This window comes from Drosophila santomea, chromosome 3L (assembly GCF_016746245.2).
Source record: "Drosophila santomea strain STO CAGO 1482 chromosome 3L, Prin_Dsan_1.1, whole genome shotgun sequence".
Lineage (NCBI taxonomy): Eukaryota > Metazoa > Arthropoda > Insecta > Diptera > Drosophilidae > Drosophila > Drosophila santomea.
Window position 1 is genome coordinate 20,081,024 of NC_053018.2, and position 14,884 is coordinate 20,095,907.

General features: G+C 38.8%; 3 protein-coding genes across 5 annotated transcripts; 1 reads left to right on the plus strand and 2 right to left on the minus strand.

Annotated features, from left to right (window-relative positions):
* The first annotated feature begins 332 nt into the window (after positions 1-332).
* Positions 333-12,978, plus strand: LOC120449310 (von Willebrand factor C and EGF domain-containing protein). Of its 3 annotated transcripts, none has more exons than XM_039631702.1 (3): positions 333-592; positions 1,934-2,114; positions 11,206-12,978. In XM_039631702.1, the coding sequence occupies exons 2-3, from the start codon at positions 2,063-2,065 to the stop codon at positions 12,504-12,506; spliced, it is 1,353 nt and encodes a 450-aa protein (XP_039487636.1). In that variant the 5' UTR covers positions 333-592; positions 1,934-2,062; the 3' UTR covers positions 12,507-12,978. The 3 variants fall into 3 exon arrangements, with proteins under 3 accessions (XP_039487636.1, XP_039487637.1, XP_039487638.1); XM_039631703.1 differs by lacking the exon at positions 333-592 and adding an exon at positions 1,785-1,868; XM_039631704.1 differs by lacking the exons at positions 333-592; positions 1,934-2,114 and adding an exon at positions 9,885-9,902.
* Positions 4,921-8,507, minus strand: LOC120449311. The gene is made up of 3 exons (XM_039631705.2): positions 7,009-8,507; positions 6,260-6,595; positions 4,921-5,611 (listed from the first exon to the last, which is right to left on the minus strand). The coding sequence occupies exons 1-3, from the start codon at positions 7,105-7,107 to the stop codon at positions 5,453-5,455; spliced, it is 594 nt and encodes a 197-aa protein (XP_039487639.1). The 5' UTR covers positions 7,108-8,507; the 3' UTR covers positions 4,921-5,452.
* Positions 12,979-13,198: 220 nt separating the features above from the next.
* On the minus strand, positions 13,199-14,429 carry LOC120449962 (cytosolic Fe-S cluster assembly factor NUBP2 homolog 1). Its single transcript, XM_039632664.1, has 3 exons — positions 14,247-14,429; positions 13,733-14,175; positions 13,199-13,457 (listed from the first exon to the last, which is right to left on the minus strand). Exons 1-3 carry the CDS (start codon positions 14,355-14,357, stop codon positions 13,229-13,231), a joined length of 783 nt encoding a protein of 260 aa, XP_039488598.1. The 5' UTR covers positions 14,358-14,429; the 3' UTR covers positions 13,199-13,228.
* Between the last annotated feature and the right edge of the window lie 455 nt (positions 14,430-14,884).

Consider the following 14,884-nt stretch of genomic DNA (forward strand, 5'->3'; position numbering starts at 1 on the left):
ATATATAAAATTTGTATACATATTTATGTTCACTTCAAAATTAAGATTTAAAAAACAGGTATAGAGTAACTCTGCTCTAGAACGAGTAAAATGAGTATAATAACACGTTTAAGTAAATAAATATTCATCTGTTTAAATAAAGTAAACGCTTTGCCTATTGTAATTACGCATTTAGCCTGATTTATTTGCCAAACGTACACAAGCAAAAAGAGGCAAGCGAAAACGAGATCGGAAGAGAGGGGCAAAGAGAAAGCCGCAAAGAGAAAATCGCGAGAGAGTAAAAGAGCGCAAGAAATATAAATAAAAATGTTCAATTTGGCAAACAACTCTTTAGTTTGCTGAAAACCTCCACTGAAATCGGTTGTGTGCTGTGCTCCAGTGAAAAATCCCCGAACCTAACAATATTATCACCTTAAAAGCGGCGTCTCAAACAAAACACAAAACGCAGCACTGCTAAAAAGACAAACAACGGGGCTAAACCAAAAAAAAATCTAAAAAGCAAGAGACCAAATGAACAGACAGGCAGTCAATTGAAAACAAATAGTAAAATGAAGTTTTATTTTTGGATCAGTTAGACTCTCGACAAGTAAAGGTAATGCCAAATCGAGTCCAAAATAAATTCATACTCGTAATCTGCGTAGGCCAAGCGACCTAATTTCGGCGCTAAGTATTTCCCCTGACTTTATGTCTCTTTTTTCTTGCTTCTCGCAATCTTGATAGTTTGGTTTGGTTTTTACTTTTGCCGTTACTTTGAATGGCGAATGTGAAAAATATGTGCTGCAAGTGCGAAAGATGGAATTTCATTCGCCGCTTCCTTTTCAAAAACTGGCAAAACCGAGGGCTTAAGCTTGTTGTGATATAACATTTGAGGGCGAATCGGTCAAATGCACTTTCAGATATGCACGTGTCGCCGGATTTTTCGTCTTTTCTTCATTTCTTGGGCGCAGTTGCCTGCACTGAAATACAGATGTGGCCAACAATAACGCTCATCTTGCAGGAAAGTGTGTTTGGTGCAGCACATTAGTCACATTAGCACAATATAGATTTGTTATACTTCGTGAAATACTTACTCGTTGCGCGGTGTTGCCCGCAATTAATTCAATAAGTGCAAAAAACTGCAAGTAAAAGCCCAAATCGCAACATGGTAAAAACTTGATCGGAAATGTATATATTTCACAGCCATCGCAAAGTGCTGAAACGCTGAATTACAGGAAAAACCCATAAGCGCCCACTCGGCATTATTCTGTTGGCCCAAACTGTGTGCATCGGCTGGCATTCCATGTGCCTGTTACTTATAGTGTATAGTGTATAGTGTATAGTGTATAGTGTACAGTATGTGTGTGGTATCAAAATGAAGAGTTATCAGGCAATCAGTTTTGGCATATGTTATAACACACTTATCGTGCGAATCGAAGAAAACAACGCAGGTAGCGTGTTTGGCCGGTAATCAGAGTGTACTTGGGAACTTGGTTACAACTTCGTGGTAAAAAGCCTTCAAGTCTCAGGAGGGAGACTATTGTCAAAGAATGAATAAATAAAAATGATTAGATAAAAGTGCAATTTAGGGCCAAACAGCGAATTGTTGAGCTGCAAGCGTTAAGCGTTTGAAACAAAAGACGTCAAGATGAATACAAAATAGATTTCAATAGAGAATGTAATCATAGTGCATATGCAAATAAGATTAGAAATATCAGATAAGAATGCACAACCGGCCAGCGAAGAAAAAGAGAACGCGAGTCGAAATATTATGCAGTTGGTTTTTAACCGCTGCGCTTTTCAGTTCCGCGGTCGAGATAGAAAAAAACTTGCAAGCAGTTGTGAAATTAAATACATTAATAATAATCCCTTAGCCAAAAGAAAAGTTGCAGGTGTTCGTGTGTGTTACCAATCCAATCCAAGCCAACTAACAGATTTTAAACTTCTATCATTCCAGATATTTAGTGCAGCGGAACTACAAGAGCAGACACAGCCATCTGAAATTACCTCAGTAAATTGAAGATATATATACGCGCTTATATATTGATTCAGCCTTTGGACTTTGGACGAAGTGCTCACGTGAAACATGGCCAAGTTAATCATAATTTGCCTCCTCTTACGGATTCTAAACTCATGTGGTGAGTCGATAATGCCGGAATTAGTTCATCAATGAAGTGAATCACTGCCCTCGGATAATTCGAATATTGTTTTTCCGACATTGGCTTTTGTTTACTTGGACCCTATTGGGATTGAGATACATTCCATTAAGAAAAAACAGAAGTGGAATGCCTACGTCACGGCAACAGCCTCATAAGCTATATATATCGTTTCGATCCTGCTCATGACGCGTCGAAACTATCTATAGCGTCAGATTTGGCCATATGCCATATTCTTCTTGTTCTTGTTCATTCTTTGCATACCGATTTTCTGTATTTTCGGTTTTGCCTCGTTTTTTTCCGACCAAAAAACACATGTTGCCGCGCCAATTTTCTGGTTTCTGCTTTTCTTTTGTTTTGTTTTGTCTTGGCTTTATTTCTAAATTTCATTGATAATTCAAATGGCGGCGTATTATCTAAGTTTGTTTGTGTTTTCGGTTGTATTTCTTTGCGCTTCACTTTACATTTATATTTCGTGTTTCTGGGGCATTTCTCAAAATATTGTTTATTTTTATTCGATTCGTTTTTGTTTGGCTTTCGCTGGCGTGTGTTTTTCTATGAACCGAAATGACCTTGATAGTGAGATATCGAAGGCTGTTGCTAAACTTTCAACAATATTACCTGAAGTGCGTCACAAAACTTTTGACCAGGGATTCCAAAATGGGAAACAGAAATGATGCTGATGATGATTTTTCGAGTACCCTCTGAAATTTGAAGAAAGTTTCAAGTCACCAGTAAACTTTATTTCGAGGATTTCTAATTTATTTCTGGTTTATTTATTTTATTTTTCTATATATATATATATTGTCACGTAGAAAAGTCCCTCAGTAATGATACCAATCAATGTTCACGCGTGCACATTGATTACTTTAAAGTTTAAACCATATAAATAGCATTATTAAATTGGCATGGCAAAATTATTATATTTATTTGCAAATAGAAATCTGCAAATACGCAAGGCAGATAACACTATCGCTCACGGGAACATTATTTTAAGTAAAGCCCCTATTGACTTTGTGAATAATGCTGAAAATAGCTGGGGAGCACTTTCCACATACAGCCATATCAAAAGCCGATACAAAATATTTCCTCGCTCCACAAGTGCAAATATTTATAGATATCGCGGGGGAAACATGTGTTAATCTGCTGAAATCTAATGAACTTAACCTTGAGTTTGGAGTGGAGTCTTGATTTTTATGGAAAGCCCAGGAGTGGCAACCCACACTTTTCGTATGGTCGTATGGAATTCCATCTTAATCTGCGCCGGTTCCTTATCAAATTGGTACGAACGGCTGACAAACGACAGATAGTCTGTTCTACAGCGTGTTTGTTACGTACATCTATATAGTTTCTAAACCCACACAGACCCATGGAGTCCAACTGGCAGTTGTTGTTGCCGTGTTTGCCCAGCGAATTCCATCTAGATGAATACGATAAGTGAACTTAGAGTAGCCAGAACGAAGGCGAGTTAAAGTCGATAAAGGAGCATTTAGCTTTCTCAGGCAGGCCAGCCCCTCGAATTCTTGTCCATTACCTGATGAAATTATAATCCTCTTTACGTGCAGGGAATCTAGCCAAAAAAGTGAAAGTGCACTTTGCACAAAATGGAGCTATTGAAATTTTCCAAAATATTATCCTTCATTTGAAAATAGGATTACTGCTCGCTCATAAAACAGAAAACAAGTAGTTACTAGTAGTAACTAGAATCTTTAGCAGTTAAGAAAATAAAAGATCATATCACCTAGTAATATAATTTAAATGCTATACGTTGCCGCTGAAAATTGTTTTAAAGTTTTGTTTCTTCTAATGAGAATGCATTGAAATTTTCAGAAGTAAACAATTCTTTAAGTTTGTTCTGAGTGCATTTGCTTCCGGCTAACTGCTCAGAAAGGTGCTGGCTGACTAACCCAGTAAGTGAGCCATTTAGAGCTATATTTTTATGCCCCCAACCAGTTACCAGTTACTAGGGGTGGCTGGTGCTGGTATATTTTGGCCTAGAAATTCCCGACTGTACTGGTTTGGGTTATGTCACCAAACCCCCGCCATTCCAGACTTTTTGTTGTGGCAAATGCAAATGCGAATGAAAATGGATATGGAAATGGAAGTGGAAATGGGTGGACGGAAACACTGTTCCTTTTATTTAATGGCTGGCCTTGACAAGGGTTTGCCTCCAGTTTTCCCTCTGGCCAAGTCCAAAGTTTCTTGGGCATGGCAAAAATATTGATGAGCGATTCCGACGCCCATATGACCAATAGACTTTGCTCTCTTGGCTTTTAGCGGTGTGCTGAGGAATTTCAGATGAGGGAAAGATTCTGTGATCATGACATTGCAGACTGATCTAGTGAAAGGCGTATGTTTATATTCTGCGGTTTGTTTTGCTTTTTTTGCATCTTGATAAACGCTGTTCTATTTATTCTTTGCTAAATATCTTCTGTGGGCAAGACTCACGTCATTTCTTAATTTGATTGGCCGGCACTTGAAAAGGGGCCTGAGCTTTCTTAATCTATTATTTTTCTGCACTCGCATTATCAACAACTGAGTGTGTTTATTATATAGAAAGTTGTTGGGTATTTGGCCATAGTCTAGGAATGTCGTATTGAAATTTCTAAAACCTTTTGTTTCCCACGAAGAAAGGAGATCATTAACAAGTAATTAAATGATGTAATAATATTGCTCCTTATTTTAGGCGCTTATACATATCATTTACCACCTCACAAACCCAGTTGACAATCCATTAAAACCTATTAATTGATAGTTTTCGATTATCGGATATCTTCTACAGCTGAGAGCTTTTGAAGAATTAAGATAGTAGCACAATCATAAACTTAAAATAGAGTGCAGAAATCGGTTAATCGCCTGTATAAACATATTTATTTTAATCTGATTTCTGATACCAGCCAAAGCTCGTAAAATATGGATAAAGCTCTTGTATTTATAGTAATTAGCAGAGAAGTGCAGAAATCAGTCAAGCAGTCTGATGCCGCATTCCTCGAGCATGAATCATGGGGCTTGAAGAAAACGGGATCAACACCAAATTTAGAATTTGAAAGTCATGACAGTGAAATCTCTCGGGTTCAATAGATATTCATTTATTATCCACAAGTAATAACTTTTCCACCTTTACCCAATGCCAAATGCCAAGTGGCCCAGATAGGAGTCTAATCTGAATGTGTACCGGCGAATAGAGCCCATGCCAAAGTTATTAGTCATTCGAGTTAGTCATGGAAACGCACAAATATATTGATGTAGGTATTTGCCCCTGGTTTATGTGATTTGGTTTTCCTCATATTTTTCGTGCTTTGTTCAAAATTATTTTCTCCTTACGATCGTCTCATCACCTCGGCATCCACACTGGCCCTGATCAGACCCATACTCCTGCTCAGCTGAAAGACCAATTTCGTGTTGAACTTCATGTCCGGCATGTAGGCCGGAAAGTGATCCGGATTGAGGGCGAATCGCGTGGACGTATAGTTGACATTCTGCGGATTAGGAAATGGGGAACCACCACCTGTTAGTTGGCGAATGAAAATAATATTTGGCATTATCGATTGGGGTTTCTTCATTCAGAAAGTCGCCCTGGTTTTCGCGTTTAATGCGCATTGGATTTGTTTATTTAATTTTGTTTATTTTCCGTTTTTTAATGACAGCGCTGTATTTTCGAACAGCCGTATAGATAGCTCTGTTTATTTGCGAGAATATTTGACTTATTTGTTGCTCTATTTACGCTCAGCTCGTAAAGATAAAGATTATGGGAAATTTTCACCAGATTTTGACTTTGAGTAGGTCAGAAAACTGTTGCTGTTGAATCAGGTGTTTGAGTTACTGTGCGTGCCAACGGAAACACTGGAACCAACAGTTTTATTGGATGTGGTTCTTAGCAACTCTCTCCTTAGCTTACCATCTAGTACCTCTTACCTCTCCTTTTGGTTACCAATGGTATTTAAAGTGAATAAAATTATAAATATTAATATTCCGCATTAAACGTGGGCTTTCGACAGACTGCATTGCGAAATGTACATGAAAATGCGTCAGGAACCAATCTATTTTCGAGATCAACCACTTTGCAGCGTCTTGCATTGCAACTTGACTTGGGTTGCCAATTATGACAAAAATAACTTTTAACTTACCTCCAATAGGGGACAGGCATCTGGATAATTTCCCGATTGCAAGAGTTTTTGGAGCACGGCATTCAGAACTCGGTTCTTGCTGCGAAATGCTATCAGGTGACAGCCATCCACTCGAATTTTAAAAAGTTGCTGCAGGAGACGGTCCTTTCGATTGGCGAACTGGCCCACACTCAGCTCCACCCACATTTTTGGGATAGATCGGCGCAGTCGCAGCAAGGTGTTCAGGAAATTGCCCTGCTTCTTCGGCATTTCCACAATATCGCACTTGAAGACCTCCGCAGTAGTGGGGTCAATGACCGAACAGTTGATGTCCCGCCAACGTATCTCGAAATCGCGCTACAAGTGGAGGAGCCATTAAGCAAATGCGCATCATATGCCGAACCTATAAATCTAGCGACTTAGTCACGCTGGCTACTTTTGGCCAGGATGAACGGAAAGTGCATTTGTTTATTTGAATCATCGATTTTTAGACTGTATTACTATAATACTACATTTATAAATGTGGTAAGCCTACGTTTTAAAAATGGATTTTGGATCTGTGAGTGTGCAGGTGCAGTCATATATTCTGGCACATTGTAACTCAAACATTTTGAATTATTTTTATGGTTGTTAAATATTTAGAACTTGTTCGTACGAAACTGACGTGAATGACTTTTTTAGGGTTTCTTGGATATTATTTATGTAGCGTTGCTCTTTGTTAATAGATCCAAATTCCGGTTTTATACGTTATAAATCACATCTGTACGTACGGTTGCCATAGTTGGCTGCCGTAGTATCGGCAAAACCAGACAGCATAATACTAGTAATCCCCTCCGAAAGGCGTCAGTCATCATACTAACGATGGCCATCAAATGGCACACATTGCGGCCCCAGAGCAGTAATTATTAAAAATAATTATTATTATTATTTTGTATAGGAAACATATAAATTCAATATCGGCGCACATCTGTTCGCCAGCTCTCATTTGGCATTATTTGTTTTTTGTGGGTTGAAAGGGGTACTTCGGAAGTGTGGGGGTGGGGTACTGACATTAATCAGTCATTTTACGCCAGGCCGTATACTTTGATTGTAATTGTGCAATTTGTAGAAAATAATGCGAAATAATCACCGCGGGACATCCATACCTCCATCGCTTGTTTTTATTTTGCATACGAAATAATGTGTGAAGTCGAGTTGCGGCTATATCGCCGTGCTGGTTTGTTTATTTTACTTATTAAAAATGTATTTAAATGCATTCCTGCTGGCTTTGATTCAATAAACAGTGGTACTTGTCCAACAAATTGGTCCAAGCATTTGTGAACAGCTGCGAGTCAGTTGCGAGTCGCATTAGTTAATTCGGAGTTCCATTGCCATTTTGCATTTGGCATTTGGCGCTTGCCCTTCAGCTTTCCCATATGGCTGACTTCAGTTTGCACTTATAATTAATGATGTGCGCTTGGAAATACATTTGGCTGGTGGTGTATGGTAGGCAGACCCACTACCATAATTGATCTATAATTAAGATAAGGCTTACTACGCCTGTCGCCGCCGGCTTAAACGGGACCAAAAAATGGAGTAGACAAAAAATAGAAAGCGTTGAGCGTACGAAATGTTTTGTTTACGCGATTCTAGCGCATTAGTTGGCCACTTCATAGACCTTGGGGGGCATGTATCAAATGGTGGAAGCAGAATGAAGCAACATAATGGTAAATGGTAAATGGTTAATGGTTAATGGTTAATGGTTAATGGGTAGTATGTAGTGGGTAATGCTAACCGTGAAGTGAACTGAACTGAACTCTCTTAATTGGTAGCTATGCGGAAAGCAGCCAAATCTGGAGTGACGAACGATTATTTGCTCTACATGCTGGCGATTAAATGAAATCGCATAAATTACGCTTACTTAGGACGTGTGAGAGAGGTTCGCAAAAAGATTGATTGCTTTTTGTTCTGTTAGAGTGAAGGAAGTTTTCACAAAGCAAATAAAACAAATAAAAGAAGAAATACATAGTAGAACTGATTAACGCAGGTCTGATGTCACATTTGTCGGTTTAATTCGGGTGCGATTAAATCACATCTGTCATAGTTTATTTTAATTTTGAAAGCTTTTTGTTTACGATCGCAAAAGTCAATGGCAGTGCGACAACCACAGTTAGGTTATTAAAATAATTAGCACGGGAATAAGCTGAATTTAAATGGGATTTATTTTTTAATAAATCATACACGCTAGGCTGATTTTCCATTTGATAGACACATTTTTTGTTATAAATTAAATTTGATTGAGATGCTTCCCTAGTAATAATTCAGCTTATGGTTTATTCCATGGGCTCGGTGGGTTGTTTATTGTTTTCAAAAAACCAGTTCGCAAAGGCTTCACTCTGAAAACTAATACCAATTAGTACCATTTCATGAACTTTATCTGTTCTTTACCTTTAATAGATGGTCCATCTTATTCATTTTGTAGAAGTGATTCTCCTAGATTTAATCGCCACTTGTCCATGACTCATTCATTTCTGTGATTCATGGCTAGTAAATCACGGCTAACCGAATCGGTGTCTTCCTGGTTTACGGGTTACTAACATCGCCGCTTTATGACCGCCTTAATGACAACAAATTCGCTTAAAATGTCATAAAATGTACGAAAATATTATAATTCCCCGCGGAGAATTAGAGTCGCCATCAGCAAAATATCAAAGAGACACTTTTTCAATGTTCACGGTGATTGACGTGAATGGGCACAGTAGAAATAAGCGGAAAATGTCAAAAATAAATAGTTTCTCGTGCGTTTTTTCGCTTGAAGCAAACCTGAAAGGTCTGTAATTACTCTATCAACTGTTTGGTCTTTGTCGCTTGTAATGGCCAACATCTTGGGGTACGACAAAGTACCCCCACTTTCGAAAAAGACGACATTTTAGATAGTAGTTAAAAGTAAACGTCGACCTCCTCCTCTTGATTTTTGTTATTTTAGTATTTTGTCGTGTAATGTTCATTTTGTTTGGTTTAAGTAACTTTGCATGTCAACGAGCGTGTCAGAAAAAAAGGAAAAGCAAAAATAAGCGACTGCTAATTGCACTGGAATTTATTTTCTCCCGTATCTGTATCTGGTTTTTGTGAGCTGCTCCTCAGCTTCCCTGCCTGAATTGCATTTTTGCATGCCGGCCTTCGGCTGTAGATCAATCAAAAAGAAATATGGATCGCCTCGTTCGCAGCTTCAAAGTATCCGTATCTCCACATCGCTGTGTCTGTATCTCTATCCGTGTTTCTGTGTATCTGTATCTGTGGCCCGACCGGTGACGTAAGTGGGCAGTAGCACTTCTGCTGCTGCTCCCCTATAAAATCATCATAATCGCATCCGAAACCATAATGATCATCGTCGTCGCCAGAGATCTCCGCTAATGAGCCCCGACCCATTTACTTATAAGGCGGATATGTGCTTAGGTAATTTGCATTGAATTTTTGTAACCTTTGGAACCTGGATACCTTCCCCAACGCCCCACCGTCTCATGTCTCGTTTTTTTTTGCGATTTTTTGCTGACCCAAGAACGATAAAAAAGTTACCACTATCCGTAGGGGTCAATAAACCCGCAGTGCAAAGCAACAAATAAATAAATATCCAAAACGAAGAAAGCAAGGTGTTCCCTGCACATGGCCAATTATTATTGACTAGGTAAGCATTAAGATATATGTATGTATATGTATATACAACACTTACTAGACTCCAGATTCAGAATGAATTCGTTCCGTACTAGTTGGGGTTGAGTTATTTTTGCGGGTCTTGCAAATCTATATTCGGGGAAATACAAGGAAAGCAGTTATAAATGTTGTAAATGTGACTTCAGTCTGCCTTCAGTCTCGTCTCTTATGCGTAGAAGCTTCTATCTAGATAAATAATCTGCTTCAAGGTATTCGAACTATGTATTCCCATCGATCCAACACGCACACTTCCCTGACATTTTCAGCGCCCTTCTATGCGCTTCTCAAACAAACGAGTACTGTCACGCACACAGAACCAAGCATATGAATAATTGCCCCGTCTGCTAGCTGTCATATAGATCGCTGCGACCTGATAGCCGAAGAATAAAGCCAGAACGACGAAAGCAACAACTTATATCTATTTTAAATTACGTTCAATTAAATGCGCTTCACCTACAAAGTCTGCGATAGTGACGTCAATATCGAAAATAATTGATAACCTTCGATCACGATCGGGAAGAGATTGTAATAGACTTGCTTTGATGGGTCGCATTTTTGTAACAAACTTTACCACACCACCTAAACTGAAAACACACGCAATTGGGGCAATATTCGTTCAATGAAACGACCGATCCATATCGATACAGTAAGAGAGGGCTTCAAATCTTTCGGTTTTGTTTGGTAGAGCACTTGTGTATCTACTTTTGTTTCTTCGCACTGTTATTGTTTTTGTCATTCCCATTTTTATCGCTCTGGCGCCTTCTACCCCCTTTTATACATAATTCAATGATAAAATGTCAAAAATCAATAACAATAAATAAATGATAAACGAGAGTGTCACTCCCGTACTTTGTATTCCACCAAAAATAAATATCATTCCGTTTGTTTTGATTGGATTTCTGATTTCTTGAAGAAGTTTCCTATAAGTGTGCCTAATCAAATTGCCATTTTTATAAATTTACCTCTAGGTTTATTGAATAATTCATGGCTATTTGGCTTGCTGGATGGAATGTGATTTTCAAGATCGTTCGATATGTAAATATTGAACTTGAAGGGCATATCAGAACGGTACTTTTTGGGTCTGTTTGGAGTCAAATTTTACAATTTTGTAATAAATATATCATTTAAATATTCAAAACTATAAAGAAGACAGTTTTAATTGTCGGGTAGCTAGATTGATTCTTTACTTTTCAATTACCAAGAAATTTCTTTTTAAATAAGCTAATCTCTGTTAAGCGCCAAATCCTAATAAATTCTTTATGCCTTATTGATTACAGCCATGCCCATTATTGACCCAGACAGTATAGATGACTCCCTCATGTGTCCACCTTGTGAAAATGACTTTCCCACGTGCTACAAAGTGATCGTCGAGGTGGAAAGGGGGAATGGGCTGCCCGGTAGCTGTTGTCCTCGCTACGAATGCCTCGATGAGGAACCTGTCTGCGACGGTTCCAAACGGAGATTCTATAAGAACAAATGCACTGTTTGCGATCCTTGCGAACCGCTGGCCATTCAATGCAAGGAAATATGTCCAATGGAGGAACTGGAACCCATTTGTTTGACTGACAACAATGAGTACAAAAGAAAAGGTGATGTTTGGATGGAAAACGATGGTTGTACTACATGCACTTGCGAGGATGGATATGTCTCCTGTAGTGCTATTCAGTGCAATCATATATATTCCTGCAGCAATCCCATTAAGGTCAAGGGAATATGCTGTCTGATTTGTCCGGAGGAACTCGGTGTGAGTAACGATATCTTCGGCGACAGTACTCACAAGTATAGAAACTCCACTTCAGCTCCAATTTCGGAAGAAAGTGAATCCTCCAGTTCGGAGAGTAGCTCCACTGTGCCAACAGATACTTCTGATTCCGTTCCAAGCACAAACAGTTCAGCCAGTAGCCCATCTACATCATCTGAAATGGCCACATCCACTCCGAATACAAGTGAAGTATCCGGTTCCACAGAAAATTCAAGTACGGATTCCAGTGATGAACAACTTGGAGGTTCTGCCACTTCCGAGTCGCCGGATCGCAAACCCGACTCAGAAGAACAAGAAACTAGTTCTGATTCTCCTATTGAGACTACCACAAATCCAACCACATCCGACGATCTAGAAACTTTCTCAGTTTCAAGCACTTTCATGGAACTTCCCACTTCAACAGAAGACGGTATCACCAAAATGTCATTTAATGCTGATAATAGAACACCCAAAGCGATTGATGAGCCCACTGTGATCTTAGTTACTGCATCTAACTTCTCAGTGGCAACTGATAATCCCTTCACGAATCAACCGGCTGTCGGAGCCCCCGAATCCACCAGTCAAATTAAGGATCTCAACAGCATGGAGATCCAGCAAATAACTTATCCCTACGCAGAGGTCCCCCAGGAGCACATCCAAACCGATTGGCCTTGGGAATGCGTAGTTGTAATGGTGTTAGTTATATTTTTAGTATTGATATTTCTTTATGCCATCGTGAAGAGATATTCCATAAGCAAAAAATACCATGCCATACCATTAAATCCAGTTCGAAAGTTAAACGAAACTGAAAAAACAAAGGCGGAGCAGAAGTTGTGATTGCCACACAGAGAAAATGATAGTTCCAGGCTGCCATCTCAGTTTATCAGTTCGTGTTTTCTCTGTGTGAATTCCAACATCCTGCAGACTGATTTTTGATCTTAAAAATTATACCAAAATAGTGGAAGAAGTCTGCATGTTAATACTACTTAGGAAAAGAAACTATACTTTGTCGTCCTTCAAGAGATAAGCACACAATTTGATCTTTAAACTATGCTCAAATCAATAAATAAAGCGATTAGGTTTAGCAGTAGCAGTTAAGCAGTTAAGAAATACATTATTAATTATAATTGGAAAGTATTAGTTTGATTGTAAATTATAATTACTGTACAACCAGAATTGTTGCATTAGAGTGATTACACATCAAACGCTCGCACTCATATAATTTTAAATTATTATATCGAACACTCATCAACTACATTCATTCCAAAGCATAAAAAATAAAGAAAAAGAAACCAAAGCTAAACGAAAACTATAACGTGTTTGACAATGGAAGTCTCTTTTTCAGTTTACCAACTATAGTTCCCTAATTAAAGAATATACAAAAGGGGAGTCCAAATAAACATTAAAATCTGGAAGTTTTTACTTTGACTGTCACCAATCAGATCGTTTCCTAATGGAAATTGTTATATCCATAAACTTAGTATTGAACAATATTTAAATCCCCATTGTTTTGTAAATTTAAAGATACGTTTTTAGGATATAAAAGTGGTTGTGTTTATTCAGGAGACGAAAATCGTTTTCAACTTCTCAACTATATGAGTCAGCACCTCCGCTGTCGTGGAATCCGGAAGCTCATCCAATATGGATGTAGTGCTTCCCGCCAAAACGCCCACTCGGGGATCTATGGGCAGAGTTCCGAGATGTGGTACTTGGGCGTAATTTGCCAGTGAGGCGCCACCGTTTGACGAGAAGATATTGGTGCACGAGGTGCAATGGGGGCACACGAACCTGTGGAAATCAAATATAAGATAATTTAGTCAAACAAGAGATATATTATCACCTGGTTAAAGTCCACAGGTGTCGCCCTGCCGTAAATTTGACGCGTAGAAGCGTCCAATTAATATCTTTATTTGCATTTTCAATAAGTCAGTCTTTTTCGTTAGGGAAAAGATACTAGATGCCTATCGTTACAGCCAGCACTGTAGGTATTTTCAATTTGTTCCGCACAAATAAACATTCATTCTGATGACCGACATGAGGTTTAACAATCTCAACGAACTTACCCACTCATATTCTCGACAATGCCCAAGATATTGATGCCGGTCTTCTTGCAAAAGGTGATCTCCTTGCGCACATCATCCAGGGCCACCTCTTGCGGAGTGGTCACAATTATGGCTCCGTGACAACCGACCTCCTTCAGGCATTCCATTACGGTGATGTGCTCATCCGATGTGCCGGGTGGAGTATCGATAATAAGGTAATCCAGCTCATCCCATCTGACATCGGTAAGGAACTGCCGGATCATCATGGTCTTCTTGGGGCCACGCCAAATGACCGGATCCTCGCGGTTCTTCAATAAAAACCCAATGGACATCACCGCTAGGGTTTGGGATTCATCCGTATAGACAGGAACCCATCCTTCGTCGCACTGAAAGATATCCCGTCCTTCCAGACCCAGTAGATATGGCACACTCGGTCCACACAGATCTATATCCAGCAAGCCAACCTAGTGATTAAGCGAATTAATAATTTAAGAAATTCCTGTGTAATCTTTTGTGGTGAAATGGTTTGACTTACCTTAAATCCGTTTTTTCGCAGTGCCAGAGATAACTGGGTGCTTACTGTGGATTTCCCTACTCCGCCTTTTCCTGATAGCACTACGATAATATTTTTAACCTTCTCTAGCATTTTAAGACGATTTTCAGCTTATTCCGAAATCAATACAATATCGTGGATTGCTTTTTGGTCAACAAGTGCCATCAGCTGTTCAGGGCTACGGTGATAGCGTTAGGGGTGTTCCAGGATTTTATTAGGTTGCAATATCTGAAATGAGTAATATTATGCGAGACCTCTGTTTGGTTGGCATGTTTTTTAGATTCAATCATTTTTATTTATCTGCTTGTAAACAAAAAATCATTTTATTCCTCTTCTGTCATTAATGGAGTTTTGATGATAACTAATATACAAATTATCTGATGAAAAACAAACAAATAAATGGCACTAAGATACCATTACAATACAATAATATATCCTGTAATATAACTAGATTAAATACGTTATAACCGGTAAAGTAGGGCTGTAAATTCCAAAATGTAAAACTTAAGTGGTCATTGTTCCGCATTGCTTTTTAAGTTCGTTCTGGGAAAATATAAAACATTTGGCATTATAAGTTTGCCGGAACACCGCCTACGTACCGCACCTCATCTGGCAACGCT

Coding starts and splice junctions, on each gene's coding strand:
- LOC120449310 (XM_039631702.1), top strand. CDS start 2,063: ATGGCCAAGTTAATCATAATTTGCCTCCTCTTACGGATTCTAAACTCA. Junction 2,115..11,205: donor ACGGATTCTAAACTCATGTG/GTGAGTCGATAA, acceptor TATTGATTACAG/CCATGCCCATTATTGACCCA.
- LOC120449311 (XM_039631705.2), bottom strand. CDS start 7,107: ATGGCCATCGTTAGTATGATGACTGACGCCTTTCGGAGGGGATTACTA. Junction 6,596..7,008: donor GGCAGCCAACTATGGCAACC/GTACGTACAGAT, acceptor CTCCACTTGTAG/CGCGATTTCGAGATACGTTG. Junction 5,612..6,259: donor ATGCCTGTCCCCTATTGGAG/GTAAGTTAAAAG, acceptor CCTAATCCGCAG/AATGTCAACTATACGTCCAC.
- LOC120449962 (XM_039632664.1), bottom strand. CDS start 14,357: ATGCTAGAGAAGGTTAAAAATATTATCGTAGTGCTATCAGGAAAAGGC. Junction 14,176..14,246: donor TGCGAAAAAACGGATTTAAG/GTAAGTCAAACC, acceptor CTTAATCACTAG/GTTGGCTTGCTGGATATAGA. Junction 13,458..13,732: donor ATTGTCGAGAATATGAGTGG/GTAAGTTCGTTG, acceptor TGATTTCCACAG/GTTCGTGTGCCCCCATTGCA.